Source organism: Canis lupus, chromosome 1 (genome assembly GCF_011100685.1).
Source record: "Canis lupus familiaris isolate Mischka breed German Shepherd chromosome 1, alternate assembly UU_Cfam_GSD_1.0, whole genome shotgun sequence".
NCBI lineage: Eukaryota > Metazoa > Chordata > Mammalia > Carnivora > Canidae > Canis > Canis lupus.
The window spans coordinates 31,399,318-31,416,560 of NC_049222.1; the positions used below are offsets into that span (position 1 = coordinate 31,399,318).

The 17,243-nt window shown below is 34.9% G+C and overlaps 1 protein-coding gene across 7 annotated transcripts in view; it reads right to left on the minus strand.

The window, feature by feature from the left end:
• Positions 1 to 17,243, minus strand: part of REPS1 (RALBP1 associated Eps domain containing 1) — an 83,302-nt gene that overhangs the window by 27,528 nt on the left and 38,531 nt on the right. For 6 of the 7 annotated variants that reach the window (XM_038526179.1, XM_038526175.1, XM_038526176.1 and 3 more), the window contains 7 exons: positions 13,113 to 13,236; positions 11,338 to 11,534; positions 11,040 to 11,193; positions 10,411 to 10,535; positions 9,738 to 9,900; positions 9,393 to 9,456; positions 8,295 to 8,449 (listed from right to left, as the gene is read on the minus strand). In XM_038526179.1, the coding sequence (XP_038382107.1) occupies positions 8,295 to 8,449; positions 9,393 to 9,456; positions 9,738 to 9,900; positions 10,411 to 10,535; positions 11,040 to 11,193; positions 11,338 to 11,534; positions 13,113 to 13,236 (982 nt within the window). The remainder of the gene's footprint in view (positions 1 to 8,294; positions 8,450 to 9,392; positions 9,457 to 9,737; positions 9,901 to 10,410; positions 10,536 to 11,039; positions 11,194 to 11,337; positions 11,535 to 13,112; positions 13,237 to 17,243) is intronic. The other variant, XM_038526177.1, reaches the window with a different exon arrangement.

Below are 17,243 nucleotides of genomic sequence, written 5' to 3' on the forward strand. Positions count from 1 at the left end.
TTTTCAAAAATTAATTTAATGAGCCTATCATTTCAAGGAAACCGACTGTCTTCAATATTTGTGTGTGTGTGTGTCTTCAATACTTGTTACAAGTGACAAAGTTCAAAGTTTGAGCTTTTAGCAAAAATATGAACTTTAGAAAAAAAATCCATGTCCATACTGTCAAGAGCTGTCCAATACTTCTTTGATAAGATAGCTTATATTAGCAAAAATGTTTTTTTGATATTTTATAATAAAATGCCCCAACAACTGAAAGATTTGTATAACTCCACGAACTGGAACTGATACTCTATAATCAATGCACTATGTTACAAAATCATGCTGTGGGGTAAAAGATTCATTCAAAGTGCAAGAGGGATATGTGGATTTTAATGTAACAGTATAAACAATTCATTAATATGGTTTCAGCTTTCACACTACAATCAACCTTTAAGAAATTGCCATCTGTTGAGTTTTGGAGTTAGTACCAAAGAGCATCTGTAATTATCTGAAAACACTTCTCCCTTTTACCACTAAGGACACATTTTCTTCATGTACAGGCAACCTTTTTCTACAAAGAGCTGGATAATAGATATTTTAGGCTTTGCAGGCTGCCTATATGGTCTCTGCTTCAACTATTCAATTGTTGCAGCGCAAAAGCAGCCATAAATAATTCGGGAAGGAATGAGGTTGGTTTGTGTTCCAATAAAATTTTATTTGTGGACACTAAAATTTGAATTTCATATAATTTTCATGTATCATGAAATATTGCTCCCCGCCCCCCCACTGATTAAAAACTCCACCACCACCACCACTCTGCTTGTGAGATGTACAAAGAGAGGGGACTGAATCTGGTCCTCAGCACTTAGTTTGTCAATTTCCTCAAACAAAATAACATCCAACAGGAAATGCAGAAGCAAATAGGAGAATCCAGCCGTCTTCTATTAACCGAAATATTAAAGAGATTGGAAAAGATGTTAAACATTGTCACCCTTTTTATAATGTTTTAAGAAAAAAAAAATATTCTGAAGAATGTAATTATTTTCCTAAAAATATCTGTTAGTATGTAAAGGTTTACTATAGTTATTTTAAAATAAAGCATAAAATTTATCAGTCTTAATTTCTAATAGGGTAACTTTTTAAAAATAAGGTAAACTATTGATAGATCTAATTCACATAAACAGAGGCTCTTTGCAGTCTATGACAATTTTTAGGAATGTAAAGGGGTCCTAAGACTAAAAGTTTGAAAAATTACTGTCCTAGAAAGTCCAAAAATTATTTCTGGAATAAATTAGCAAAATTACACATTGCTTCTTTCCTGTTTCATATTTAGAACAATAAATAGTAGTAGAAAAAGCACAAATTACCTATGTTCTAGAAAGGTAACATCCTAGTAGTCATGAGTCCGAGGAGAAGTATCAGGTCTGTAAATAAACTGCACCTCCTTCAACTTGGCTCCCTATAAACTCCAACAAAGAGCTTCGTGCCCACACACAAAAGTTAGTCTTTGAGACTGTATCTTTTCGGAGGCAGGGGTGTAGTTTTACTCTTACCTGATGCAGTGTTCCAACCTAGCCTCCTGCTGGAACACTGTGTCAACCCTGCCTCCCTCCTGAGGGTTCTGCTCTGCCCCTGACATCATCAGAGCATCAGGGCTGAAAAAGAAGAGCATGAGCCTAAATTATTTGTTAACCTAAATCCCGAAAGGGCTTTTATGCAAAGAGTATCTCCATGTATAAAAGTGTGTCTGGAAAATACAACCCAGTGTGATCACACTGACATACTGTCAATCTACATTTAAAGTGAGAAATGGTAGTATTAAAAGAGTGCAAACTTCATTTTCAGGATCACACTATAAAATAAAAACACCATCAGTAGTTTTCACCCTTCTAGCCTCCAAAGATTCTGAGAAGTTCCCAGATTCAGCTCAATATTGGGTACCTGCTGAACAACCTCTTTGTGAAAGAGCATCAGTTATATTCTAGGTTTATTTTCTCAGTATTATACTCAACATGCTAAGCATTGTTTCAAAAATGACTGCAGCTATTATTAATCTTAGAGAAATAGACACATTTCCTAAAGTCTCATAGTTTAAAACTCATTTAGTAGCTTTACAAAAGCAAAAACAACTACATGTTTTACTTGAAATGTGAATACTATTCTTACCTGAAAAAGTCCCTAAAATTAAAAATTAACAGATTTGGATAAACTTTTAAGTCTGCAAGGAAAAGTACTAATGGTACCTTTTTCATTCATACTTAGAAGACAGGGATAAGCAGGGGTACCTGGGTGGCTCAGATCATGATCCCAGGACCCTGGGATGGAGCCCAGCATCCAGCTCCCTTGTTCAGGGAGGAGCCAGCTTCTCCTCCCTCTGCCCTTCCCCCACCTCATACTCACTCTCTCTCACGTGCTCCCTCTCAAATAAATAAAATCTTTAAAATAAAAAGATACAGATAAGCAATGAAAATGAAAAGAGAAATTAAAGAATTTAAGATATACACTTTGTTTTGAACGGTATCATATCCATCAAAAAATTACATTATATTTGCAAAATTAATTTTAATTTTCTTAATTAAAATGGAAACTTATTCAGTAATGCAGACCTTTATACAGTCTACATAGAAGTTTATTAGTTTTAAATTGAAACCAAGGATTCTTTTTTTTTAAAGTGAAGATAAAAATGTGTGCAACACGGTTTGAAAGAAAAAAACATTCACTCAAATCCTAATTAAATTGTAACCTGTTGATTTTTTTGTTTTTTTGTATTACTGGTCAGCATTTTATAGGAACTATTATTTGACTTGGCTACTATACTTCAAAGATTATTACCTGCAGATACGAGGTTCCCACTATCCAAGTATAACTAAAAATGGAAGAAGTCTACCTAATGTTAATCTACTTGAGATAACTAAAATTTCATAATGAAAAATAATTAGGGCTGTTTTCAAAACTTACACAGAACATTGTGAAAATGAGTATGAAGACCAAAGAATAAAAGATGTTACAATTTTGGGGCATAATTTGGTGGCAAAATTAGTAAAAGCAAGAATTCAATCAGTGAGCATTTACTGAGGGCCTATACATAAATACATTAAATAAATGTACAATATTGAGCAAGATGACAAGGCTCCCATTTATTTACATGGAGTTCTCTAACAGAGGAAGACAGCTGTCCTTTACTTCAGTTTTGATTTTTGCAGTACAATTGTAAATTGTAATTATTATTTCTATAATACAAAATTTGTCCTTTTTTACAAAAAAAGAATTAAAAGTATCAGTAGTTATTCCCAAGGAGTATTATGAATCCCCTGATATGTAAGCCCTAATCTTTTAAAGCTCCTATTGGGTCATTCTTGTAGAAATTTTCTTCTTCAAATATTATTTAGCCTTCTCTGTCAATGTCTTTGCTAGAAATTTTGGGAGTTTTAACTATTTTGGCCAATTTCATTAAATGATGTGTTTTTGCCAATATCTTTAATTGTCCTGATTTGTCAGCTACAATACCCAACTATCTGGAAAGAAATGACACTAGTGTTAAGAATGTATGTATCTGGGGTACCTGGGTGGTTCGGTTGGTTAAGTGTCTGCCTTGAGCTCAGGTCATGATCCCAGGGTCCTGGGATCGAGCCCTACATCCCTGCATCAGGCTCCTTACTCAGCAGGGAGCTGCTTCTCCCTCTCCTTCTGTTCTCTGTCTGTCCCTCATATAACTATATAAATGAAATCTTAAAAAAAAAAAAGAAAAAAAAGCAGCATCCCCATGTATATGGGGATGTCGGCGTGCTTGAAGCAATTCCTCAGTGTAAAGTTGATGATGACTATTAGTAGGGCATATTTTCATTATTTTTCCTCTGCAACTAACGGCACCTGGAAGAGTGAATTTTCAAAAATAAAGATTTATGATTCTTTATATAAAATAAAAATATATGTATTTTTTTTTGGCAGCGCTGTTTTAAAGGTAAAGTCAAAAAACTACCCAAAAGTCCATCAAGGCACTGGTTAAATTAAAGCTTATTTATCTTTTGGGATACACTGTATGATTAAGAATGAGACAGCCCTATATGTGACAAAGTGCAAAGTTGCTCAACACTCTAAATAAAAATCAAGGATGCAAAAAAAAAAAAAAAAAAAATCAAGGATGCTTATACTGTGATTGTACTTGGTAAAAACAGTTATCTACATGTGTTATTTGTGTTGGCTTTTCTACGTCAAAAGTTTCTGGATGAAGAGAAAACTCAACAGTGATTTAGCATCACGCTAGTTTTGAGTACAGATTTTTGGTAAACTGTTCATAAGAGTCTATGGCTTTAAAAATATTCCTGTTAGGACTGCTAGGAGTTTGGGGATCCATGCTATGTACCAAATCAGCAATAATGAAACATGCTCAAATTTACTATGTGAGGCAGTGACGATGCAGGAGGAGACAGAACAGGGAACAATTCCTCTCCTGCGCTGAGCATCTCAACCAGGTATTAGTGAATTGCTCATGAGTAATGTGCTATCAAGACAGAAAACAGTTTAAAAACAAGAGGCTCAGGGAATCCCTGGGTGGCTCAGCGGTTTGGCGCCTGCCTTTGGCCCAGGGTGTGATCCTGGAGTCCTGGGATCGAGCCCCACATCAGGCTCCCTGCATGGAGTCTGTTTCTCCCTCTGCCTGTGTCTCTGCCTCTCTGTGTCTCTCATGAATAAATAAATAAAATCTTTAAAAAATAAGAAAATAAAACAAGAGGCTCAGCCATTTAGTCTTTTCAAAAATGCGAATGCCTACTTTACACTCAGTTTGCATCCTGCTAGGTGCTGAGATATAATGAACAAGACTGATAGGATCCCAGGCAGGTAGTAACCTCCAGGCTAATTTAAGAGAAAGATATTTACCAAATAATCACAAAAGCTGTATGTCACATTGCAACTATGGTCTGAAGAGGAATCTCTGTGGGTTGAGTTGAAGGTGTATAGATGGCATCAAAATACATTTGGTTTTGTCCTTTTAAGATATAGTGTTATTGTAGGCTAGCAGATCACTTTAGTCTCAAAATTTTTAAGTAGATAATCATTCTTAGAAGATGAACATTCGGGCAGCCCCAGTGGCGCAGCGGCTTAGCACTGCCTGCAGCCCAGGGCATGATCCTGGAGACCCTGGATCAAGTCCCACGTCAGGCTCTCTGCGTGGAGCCTGCTTCTCCCTCTGCCTTTGTCTCTGCCTCTCTCTCTCTCTCTCTGCATCTCTATGAATAAATAAATAAAATCTTAAAAAAAAAAAAAGAAGATGAACATTCTTCCTTGAGTAATACCTTCAGAAAGGTGTTTTCATAGATGAATTTTTGTATGCTTTTTTTGGCTAAAACAATAAAAACCAAGTTTTCCTTTGTATTCCCTCTAGGTGCCAAATTCAGTGCTGATGTTAAATATTAAGTATTTTGATTCAAGCCCACATAAACACTCTACCTATGATCATCAGTTTTTCTGTTTTATCTGCTATTTAAACTGTAAACCTGGTCAAATAATTTTGGAAAAGTTACATATGTCCCCAACCATGTCTGTATGCCTACAAAAAGCATAGCTTGTTACTCCATGTGGCTATTAACTCAAGCCACCACTACTCATTGTTTGCTTTTTGAGAAGTTATTTAAATTGCCAATGCAGAATACCTGTAGAGCTAATATTTTAGTATGTCCCCCAATATCACAAAATATAGTAACAGCTATATTTCAAAGATAGAAATGTGTTAAAAATATTCTTCTTTAAAAGTGGCACATATTTAGCATTAATTCATTCAATATTTGCTGACCAACTTAGCACATGCCTGGCAAAGTGCTATCCTTAGGATACTAAAAGAGTAGAATGCATTTCCTGTATTTTTAAGGAGCTCACTGAGGTAGTAGAAAGAGGAAAGAAAGAACAGGATTCAGTATGATACATGTGCCATAATAAGCAGCATGTAGGACATGTTATGAGAGATCAGAGAAAACAGAAACTACTTTTGCCTGGCAGTCAGAAAACCTCCAAAGAGGGAATACCTACGATAAATTCTCAGATCAGTCAAAAGAAACTGTTTGGGTATTTCACTTTTAGTGTCTAAAACTTCTAAAGTGAACTTCTAAAGACACAGCTATTTTAAATTGTGTTTGTGGATACTGATGGATCCACAGTGTCACATGACAGTTTCTATATTCAAAGGGCTTTATGTACTATGAATCTCGGGCTTCTGAGAAGTAGGTAAAAAAAAAGATTAATCAGTTTCACCCCAAAATTAACTGAATTCCAAATTTATAAGCAGGCAAAGATCTGAATTTAATATTGTGTAGCCAAATGTTTATAATAAATTTGGTCAGAAAACCATATAATATTATGTTGGGATGGGAATAAACTATCTGATTCTTTGAAATCTTTAAAATTATAATTAAAGCAATTGTATACAGATAAATGCAGGTAAAAAAACCCAGTGTCTCTTTGCCATACAGATTTAACAGGTCTAAAAAAACAAAGGCCCCAAAAAAGAAATTCTTCAATCATGAGCTTTAATTTAAAATTCAGGCAATAGATCAAATTTACGAAGAACCAGAATTCATTTAAATTAAAAATAAAAAACAAAAAATTCCACTGACTACATGCAATAGCCAGATTTACCAATCTGAATGCAACAGATAACAGGTTCAGACAAGTCTCTAGAGAATAACGTAACAGAAAAAAACTCAACTTATTTTCTTGTATTAGTATGCTATCACTTTTCAAAGAACTAAAGTCACAGAAAATTTCTAGATACAAGGACCAATTTTTAAAATGATACACCAAGGGTACAGCTACTAAAGTTTCATCTCCCTTTCGCTACTATCAAATAAGCTAGACAAAGTTCTTTTTATTTATTTCTCAATTAGGCAAATCAAAGTACTCTGAAGCAAAATTACCAACAAAAATAGCTTTCAGCTCAAGTTAGAGGTTACCTTATAACTACCTGAAATGATCAGGAAAATCTAGGAGTCTCATAGGATCATATTTCTAAAAAACATAAAATCAATGCTAAAATTTTTCATCAGTTTATTCATTAATAAAAAGTCAGGGTACAATTCAGGTTCTGAAACATGAATGGCATCAAATCCACATTTCAGGTGGAGAAACAGAAGGAAAAAATAGAATAAATGGTCAGAACTTGCCCAAGGTCACAGGAATAATTAGTAAAACTAGAAGCTGACTCAGATTCTTAACACCATCGAGATTATTCTCTTTGTGAGATTAATAACATGCATATGATTCCTTCTGTATAATTTAGGCAATAAGGTCAGATCATGTGCATTTCTGGGTTAAACAGACACTGCCTAATAGATAAATGTCCTTTTGAGAGCCAAATTCTGTTTTAACTTTTCTTTCAAAAGTATAAAATTCCTTCCATTAAAACATCCAAAAGAAATTTTAGATAAGAAAACTGAAAACAATAATTAAGTTTTAATTAGGCTCATTAAGAATTTAACGTTAAGATTTCCTTTTATTCATTCTGAATTTTATTTATTTCTTTAACCCTTATATTGTTTCCTTTTTAAGAAAGCTACCAGTATATATGGGCATTTACAAAAGCATTCTTATAAACATGGTAACAAAATGGCACCTATCTAATAATCAAACACAAAATTACCAGATTTCTTTATAGTCTGAAGGAAAGAGTTGGGCCTTTGAAAGAAAAATGCCTGCATATTGCATTGGTCTAATGATAAACCAGGTATCATCCTTCAATAAATTAAGATGTATTCAATGGAAAAATGGTGATGATGCAGACAGGCTACCTTGCTCACCCCAGATAATACATAACGTAATTAAAGGGGTGGCAAAACAACCAGAGATACCATGAGATGCTCGTAAAATCTCAGCAAATCAAAAGTATAAAGTGAAGTAGTGGCATGTATTATTTATCTCTTTAAAACTAAATAAGACAAACCATTAATCCAAGTTCAGCCTGTATATCATACTCTGATGGCAAATCTACTTGCTCTTGATGAAATATCTATGTTCTTGAGTTTTAATAACTATCTTGATTTTGCTTTTAAGAATTGTGTTGGGGCACATGGTGGCTCAGTCAGCTGAGCGTCCAACTCCTGACTTCAGGTCAGGTCATGATCTCAGGGTTGTGAGACATGCTCTGTGCTCAGCACAGACTCTGAGGGTTTTTTTTTTTTCTTTCCCCCTCTCTCTCTCTCTTTTTTTTTTTTCCCTCTCTCTCTCTCTCAAGCAAATAAATAAATTCTTTAAAAAAAAAAAAAAAAAAAAGAATCAAGTGCTATGTTTAAGGCCTGCAACCAGATCCCTTCAGTTCCCAATCTTACCTGCTGAGTCCTCCAAATCAATCAATTTGGGCATTAGGCTTTCAGGGAGTTTTTCTGGTAAGTCATAGCCATTCTTCCTAGCAACTACCAGATGAAAAGCAGCACAAAACTCATCCAGTGTCAATGCTCCATCTTTATCAAAGTCTGAAAGTTCCCTAGAAGACAAACTTACTATAAATATAATCATCTGCTTTAGATCCCTTTATGTCTCAAAAAGAAGAAAAAGAAATCCTTTTCCAGAAAAAGTGCAATCAATAATCCCATAAATGGAAAGAAATGGATTATACAACCTAGGCAGTGGGCATTTTGGGTATTTAAGGCACAATTCCTTAAACTTTTCTGAATGCTTGAAATTCTTATAATCAAATGCTAAAAAACAGCTTCAATAAATAAGATCACCAAAAAATGACTTTTAATCAATATGTATTTTTAGTAACAGAATTTAGTTTAAAGTCAGGCCTACTTAATAAATCACTAAATTTATAAAAAACTGTTTTTATTGTTATGAAAGTCCTACATGTATCCACTTTAAAGCATTCAATAGAATTACAAGGCTTGATATAAAAAAAACAGCAGCCCCTCTATCCTTTCACTTAATAGATGCAGAAGCAACCACTTATGTATTTAATGCCTCACACTATAAAGAGCATGTATATATTGCTAGTTCTAGATTTTTCAGTTTAGGCATTATCTATCTTCCTTCTACTATAGCATTCTACACTACTAAAAACCCTTTAAAGTAGAAATAACACTTATGTTTATCTGATAACTGTTTTAAAACCAAATGGGCTACACACAACCATGTAAGTACCAACTAGCTTTTATTCCATGCATTATGCTAGCAACAAGAAATAGCAGATATGATTTAAAAGAATTTTAGCACTTTTTAAAGAACTACTGTACTGGCATCACTTATTTCTTTTCCAGAGAGTGAGACAGAAGTTGACCATTTTAAGGCAATACTGTGTTCTTTGAGAACACTCTTGAAGAGCTTGTGCTCTCATCGTTTATTTTTTAAGGTTTGAAAATCCACCTGCTGGAAGGAAACTCCTTTGAAACAACCCACATTACCCAACTGATGTGATATACCACACTTACCAAATATGAGAAAGTTCAAGAATAGGAAGTTTTGATTTTGTAAAAAACTCTTTAGCTGCAGATCCTGAAATATTAAAACAGTGTTGTTTAATGTTATTCTGAACTTACAGATTCAAGAATAAAATGTGAGGTTAAGAGTCTTTTTAAGACTTTTTCACTGGGAAAATGGTAATCTTAACATGTGTCTATGTCATGTTTTTGTCTCCAGTGATTATAAACTTTTCAGACAATTTGAGGATCAATTATCTTTTATAATCTCTGACCAATAAAACCATATCTTTGAAATTATGAAATTGAGACTCTGTCTTGTCCCATCTAGAAGAATTTCTGTTTTTAACAACTCACCTGGAATAAATCCGTTTAGATCAGGCTGAATGGTTTTAAATTGATTTACATAATACTGCCTTTGTTCATCTGTTATTTTCCAGGGATCATCATAACTACTGGATTGCCTACGAATTTCATTGGCAGCTGTAGCTGATGCTACAGTTCGTACTGTTGTCTGGTCCTGTAAGGAAACATTTTTTTTCCTCAGTACAGTATCTATCTATATGATTATACGGACCAAGATTGCTAGGTTATTATTCTTTGAAAGTGAAACTTACTTTTTGTGGATGTTTAAAATATAAGAAGTCTTCACAAACTCATCAGCAAACCACATATTTGTTATAATCAGGTTACTGAATGTTTCTGTACAATGATTATATAAGTGCGTAGAATGATAGCAATATGTAAGCAACAGAAAGTTATGAAAAATGTGCTAAGAAAGCCAAGCAAATATATTCCTAGGGGCAGAAAACTTTCAAAATGTCATTGAATAATTAGAAAGAAAATCAGCCAAAACTTTTAGTGAAACATTCCAATGATAACAGACTTTAAGACACAGAGCAGAGTTCCGTGTTGTATAAAAGAGTGAACTTACATTTACAAAATTTGCAACAGCAAAATATAAAATGAATGACTGCAGCGATACTCTGAATGAAGCAAATAAAAATGCAATACCAATAAAATGTCACACCTGGACAGAAGCAGGATGCATGGTTAAAAGAGTACTGGTTGGTGGAGTATCTGCAAAACTGACCCAAGTTTCTTGTGGTGGAGGTGGAGAATGCCCTGACCACACTGCATCACCAGCAGAAGAACCTAAGAGGAGAATGGGTACACATGCTGGCTCACTTTTGAAGAAAAGTTACCAGGTTTTTTACCATAACTCACCATACATATATTATGTTTTCTTTTGAACTCTAACTTTGAAAAAATGTTAACGATTTCCAAAATCAATCTCCTCTGTCAACTTAAAACTTCATTTAAATCTTTTTAAATTGTTCTTGTACTTTCCTTGTCAATACTGGAATTAATGTAATACACCCCTCATATTCTGAGAAATCATTATTCATTTCACCTTCAGAGAATCTGGTATCTATAAACTTCTGTCTGAGCACTACATGTGTAAGTAAACGCAATTACCACTGTTCAAAGTGATATATCTACTTACAAACTTTCATTGTTGGCTTCTGCTTCTAATTAAGGCACTTAAATTATAATTAAAAATGGTCTTGAAGGCAACTCTTAAAGGAGTATTATCTAGTTTCCTTCAATTTATGACCCTTCATAAATAACCGTCCCTTCTAAAGAATTTCAAAATACCTGATTGTGCTTCACCAAAGGGAGACCAAAATGGTCCAGGTCCTGCAAGAGGCCTCTCGCTATTTCCCCCACTGGGGTGACGGCTGTGCTTCCTCCATGTGTGTGGAGAAGTTGGTGGGGACTGCTGGGGTGAAACTACTGGAGATGCAGGTTCCTAAAAACAGTATTATTAGTATTATTATTATTTTAAGACTTAAATCTTTTTAAAATACCATTTTCATTAAGAAAGCACTCAAATGTTTTAGTGTAAACATCTACACAGGACATAAAGAGATAACATCTCTAGGCACATGATTACCTGCTGATCTGCAGATGTACGAGGCTGGACAGTATCATGGCTTACAGATCCCTTTTTCACTTGCCCCCTGCCAGGTGGTGGTGGAATTACACCAGAGTAAGACCCTTGATTTTCAGAATCTGAAGAATATGAGGCTGCATGGCGAGATTCCTGTTCATTCTTTGAAGCAACAAATCTTGGCAGAGGAAGGTCCTTTACTGTTAATCATAGAAATAATTATTACTTTAAAATAAAACAAGGGCACACATTAGAACTGCTATACGAATTAGATATTAAAAAGAACTTTTGCAAAAACAAATACAGAAAAAGCAGACACACATTTATCATGACATTTAGACCATCTCCCTTAGATTGTGGGAGACTAACCTAGAAAGAAATAGTAACACTAAACTTTCCTTCTAAAGGCAGGAATAGCTAATTACAGCTAATGGTAATAGCTATAAAAATGTCCTGTCTGGCTCTCTGCTTACAACTGAGGCAACAAGATGCCAAGGTCAATGATAGTGACTGACAGAATCTGAACTCAGGGCAGCCTGACCTGAAAGCTTAGGCTACTTCTTTTCTACTCATACTGATTCTCTTAACTAAGATGTTAGAGCCACAAGTAAAACAAAGACTATGTCACTAGATTGAGACTAGATTCATCTAGACATTTCATGGCACAAATTCCTGAAAAATATTTTACTGTCCACCTACCAACAGAACAAAGCATTTTATCTATCCACTTTAGTCTGGCTTATACCCTACATTCAATTTTAAAGAGAGGAAAGAACACTGAGAACTACATTGCACATCAATCACAGCTCACACTTTTAGACTAGACAACACACAGAAGAGCAGAATTTTTAAAAGAAAGTACGATTCCCTCCACTATAATTATCTGCATCTCTCTTGAATCCTCATACAAAGGAGAAAAAATACTAAGCTTATTCAGTATTTACATAAAGGAATCCAAAATTACCTAAAAAGAATGTAAACTCTCAATTCTAGACAAATGATGTGTAGCAAACCAGAGGTCAACAATGAAAACCTCACAGTGACTAATAAACTGAACTTGGTCCTTAAAACTATTTATAAAAATTTTAACATTACAGAAAACCTCAAGTTTTGTTTCCTCTTTTCCCTACAACAACCACAGAACTCTCTGCAGTTAAGTACCTAGCTTTATAGAATTTCCACTGACTTCGACATCAATAAGCAGAAAAACTAATTATCCCAGGTGACACTCGTAAGGCAGACAGATATCTATAACTAGGCTTTAGCCTGCCAATATTTTAATATTGTTTCTATCAATCAGAAAGTTTTGGTTAACTAATTCCTTCTAATTTCAAATGCACAGCCTTCTCAAACGAAAAAAACACAAAGTATAATGTAGTTTTATACTTACTAGAAAAGAAGAATATAAGGAAGACATATAAGAAGATGGTCAGTCACTACGACTTATCATTTACTCTGATAAAAATTATCTAAACTTTCTAAGCAATTTTAGTGAATTATTTCTGAAAAATCACTTTTTTTTTAAAATCACCACTTTTAACAATTTTCATATTATCATCAAATACGTATTAAGTACATACATGCTGTAACAGGTTTAACAAAGAGATACTTTTCTAATATTCACAAATGAAAAAAGCATGGTAGTGAGAATAAAGCCATGACACTTAAGTTGCAAATGCCAGTATAGTATCAGGAAAACTCAAAAATTCTACTGACTTTATTTCATTTGTGATCAGAAGACTATTTTCACTTCAACTACTAATGTACGCCATATTTACCTGTATTTATACTTTCCACTCTTAAAGGGAAACCAGACTGGGCAACAGCTACAAGTTTCAAAGCAATATAGAACTGACTTCTTCCAAAGTAACCAAGCCTCGTTGCACCACAAAGCTCCATAATCTATAAAAAAACCACAATGTTAACATTAAGATTTATGACAATAATTTTCCAAATAAGCAGATATCTAACTTCTGTTTATATGACTTCTCCAAAACATAACTGACACAGTATATTACACTCAACTGACAGCCAACTTCCTCAGGTTTCAGATTTGCAAGTTTGAAAATAAAAAGGCACTGACCTTATAATAAGAAAGTTATAGTCTTCTACTTAGAACTAAGCATCCATGTGATAAAAGCAATTTTATTTTATTAGAAAAACTATTTTCTCTTATGGGTCATATTTTTCAGCAACAATGTACCATCATCCATTCTTCATAAACACTATGCATACAACAGGGCCAAAAGTTCCTGCAACTAATAGATTATCATGCAGCCATTTAAAGTAATAGTCATAAAATAAATAAATAAATAGTTATAAAATGATATATTAAGTGGAAAAAAGCAGGATACATAATTTTAACCACATAAACACAAATTTGAAAAGAATCAAATATATACAATTCTAACAGCAATTTTCTTAAGGGAGATTAAGAGTAGGGTTTTTCCTCTTATTTCTCAGATTGTATTTAACGTGGTTATACTACTTTTCTTAAAAAAAGAAAAACCCAATTTTTGTTTGCTTTGTGTTTTTAAGGCACAAAAGGATCTATATCGATCATTGTAGTCATTCAACATGTATTTTCTAGACTGGCTACTACAAATAAGTCTCAGATTAGAAAAGAGAATTTTCAGTTATAAGATTAAATTACAACTCCAAAAGCTGGAGTAATATCTACTGTCCAGAGATGATAATCTTAAAATAAACACTAAGTATCGTTGTCTCACCTCAAAAGATAACAATTTCTATAGAAAGGGAACATATTTGTCTATTTTCTTTTTCCCAAAACACTCAAAGATTAGGGTACCCAGATGTTATGGTAGTAAGTCAGAAGTACTTACTAGAATTGAAAAAAAAAGCACCACCAACCATTAAGCAACGTATCACAATCACAGTAACCATTTGTTTACACACATGAGAAGACCGCAGTCATTTTTTGTGATTGATCAGCAACGGAGAAAGTTCCTGATTCTGCCACTAAGGGGCATCACTTCAGTGTAAATTTAAAAGGGCAAGGAGGATAAAGAGGAAGGAAGGTTCACATTAGGGACCTTTAGGAGGAAAAGGAGGGCAAGAGTTAAGAAGGTCACACAGCCTTGAAAGACACGCAGGCATTTTGTCATGGTTACTGCCCTTTTCCAAGATTTCCAGAAAAGTCTGCCTGCTCGGCACCCTGTAAGGATCATTACACATCTTAGATACTCTTGCTTATAAAACAAATCTAAAACATCCAAAATATGCCCTGTATCTACGCTAGATAAAGGGAAGACCTACGAGGAAATCACAGGTAGTTGGTTTATTTATCCTTGTTAAATGCGGTTCAGTCAGTAGGAGATGCCCAGGGAACAGGAAGGAATGCAGAAGGGGTGTTAAGAAAGAGGTACACTGTGGGGATGTGCTCCACACCCGGGAAGCAAACAACAGGTGATGACTGAAGCAGAGGGAGGAAATGAGAATGGAAGAAGATATTTGCAAATGACCTATCAGATAAAGGGCTAGTATTCAAGATCTATAAAGAACTTATTAAACTCAACACCCAAGAAACAAATAATCCAATCATGAAATAGGCAGAAGACATGAACAGAAATTTCACCAAAGAAGACATACACATGGCCAACAAGCACATGAGAAAATGCTCCACATCACTTGCCATCAGGGAAATACAAATCAAAACCACAATGAGATACCACCTCACATCAGTGAGAATGGGAAAAATTAGTAAGACAGGAAACAACAAATGTTGGAGAGGATGTGGAGAAAGGGAAACCCCTCTTGCTCGTTGGTGGGAATGTGAACTGGTACAGCCACTCTGGAAAACTGTGTAGAGGTTCCTCAAAGAATTAAAAATAGAGCTACCCTACGACCCAGCAAATGCACTACTGGGGATTTACCCCAAAGATACAGATGCAGAGAAACAGCAGGACACCTGCACCCCGATGTTTATAGCAGCAATATCCACAATAGCCAAACTGTGGAAGGAGCCTTGGTGTCCATCGACAGATGAATGGATAAAGAAGATGTGGTACGTTTATACAATGGAATATATTACTCAGCCATCAGAAAGGACGAATACCCACCATTTCCTTCGATGTGGATGGAACTGGAGGGTATCATGTTGAGTGAAATAAGTCAATAGGGGAAGGACAATCATCATATGGTTTCACTCATACGGGGAATACAAGAAATAGTGAAAGGGATTATAAGGGAAAAGAGAGGAAATGAGTGGGAAAATTAGAGAGGGAGACAAACCATGAGAGACTCCTAACTCTGGGAAACAAACAAAGGGTGGTGGAAGAGGAGGTGGGCAGGGGGATGGGGTAACTGGGTGACAGGCACTGGGTGTTATACTATATGTTAGCAAATTGAACTTCAATTAAAAAAGAGAAAGAGAGAGAGACAGAGCGCAGGAGAGCGCTTGCCTACAAACCCAGAGCAGTGAAGGGAACTTTGGAGAACACCAAAACCTAAAGGCAGGTGTAAAAAGGAGCCTATGAAAGAAGCAGTGGGAAAAAGTATCAGCAGAAGGAGGAAATCAACGGTGGAAAGAGGTTCTAGAAGGTAGGAGCAAGCCTTAAAGAAAATCACTATTGTACATACAAATTCATGTACAAAGGTGTTCACAATGAGAAGCAATCTAAACTTAAACGCAAGAACAAAACAGATACAGTTGATTATGAAATAACTATATATGAGAAAACCATTAACATTTAAACTCACAGCTTACCAGTATTAATGTTATGAAAACAAAAAGCAAGATACAAAGCAGTGTATACATAAGTAAAATTCCAATTTTATTGGGATATATGTACACATAAATCATAGTGAATATGCCAGTGATTACTTCTAGGGACTGAGATTAAGGGATATTTCTATGTTTTCTTTACATGAGCCTATATTACTACCAAAAGTATTTAATATTATTTAATCAAAAATTTATAAATAATTTCCAAACAAGAGAATTAGTGGGGCCAAATTAAAAAAAAAAAAAAGAAAACACTCTATTTTGCAGTTAGGTTTTTGCTGCTTGAGCACTAGTAGAGATGCGATAGGGTAAAATCTCATTTACAATGGATTAAGGAATAAACAAGAGGAATGCAAGTGGACAGACAGGTTAGGATGCTTGGCTCTCAAAGAAAGTATGTTTAGAAGGGTAATCTTGCTTCTCCTAATTCTCAGAGCTAGTGAGTGGAAGAACCTGCTCAAGAAGCCAGGTCCTTTGATTCAAAACCCAAAGCTCTTTCCAAGGGGCCACTTTGGTGGGGTGGAGGGTAGAAAAGCAAGAAGGTATACTATATTTCTACTGTATCAGACATAAAAAAATTTTAAATATATACATATATATTAAAAGCTGCCTATAAGGAAAGAGGAATGAGGTTTTCAAAGGGGAGATAAAAAGGACTCAAAGCAAAATATTTGCTGTTATTTCTCTATAATCCTGGCTGCATCACCTACAAAACTCACTTTGTGGTGCAAGTTAGGCATATATGTGTCACTGATGACTATCTTTCCAATTAGAGAGGCTACAAGTCCTTGAAAGCAGCTGACAAAGAAAACAAAACAAAAAAAAAAGAAAGCAGCTGACAGGGAAAGGAGCTGTAACATACAAACTTAAAAATGCTTTTGCTATTGCCAAATGCCTTTCAAAAAGGTTACTGAAATTTATTCTCCCACTATCAATACGAGTGTTTCCTTTTCATCTTTTCTCCAGTAACCTAAAAAGGTCATTCACACACCTACATGTAGCATTTTGACCGCCTGTGTTACAGAGTTTCATATAGCTATTTCTTACTTTAGCTTTATAATATTTAAATATGTGATAGAGGAGCACTCAGGTGGCTCAGTTGGTTAAGGAAGGCCTTCTACTCAGATCTTGATTTCCTGGCCCTGGGGTTGGCCTGCATTGTCAG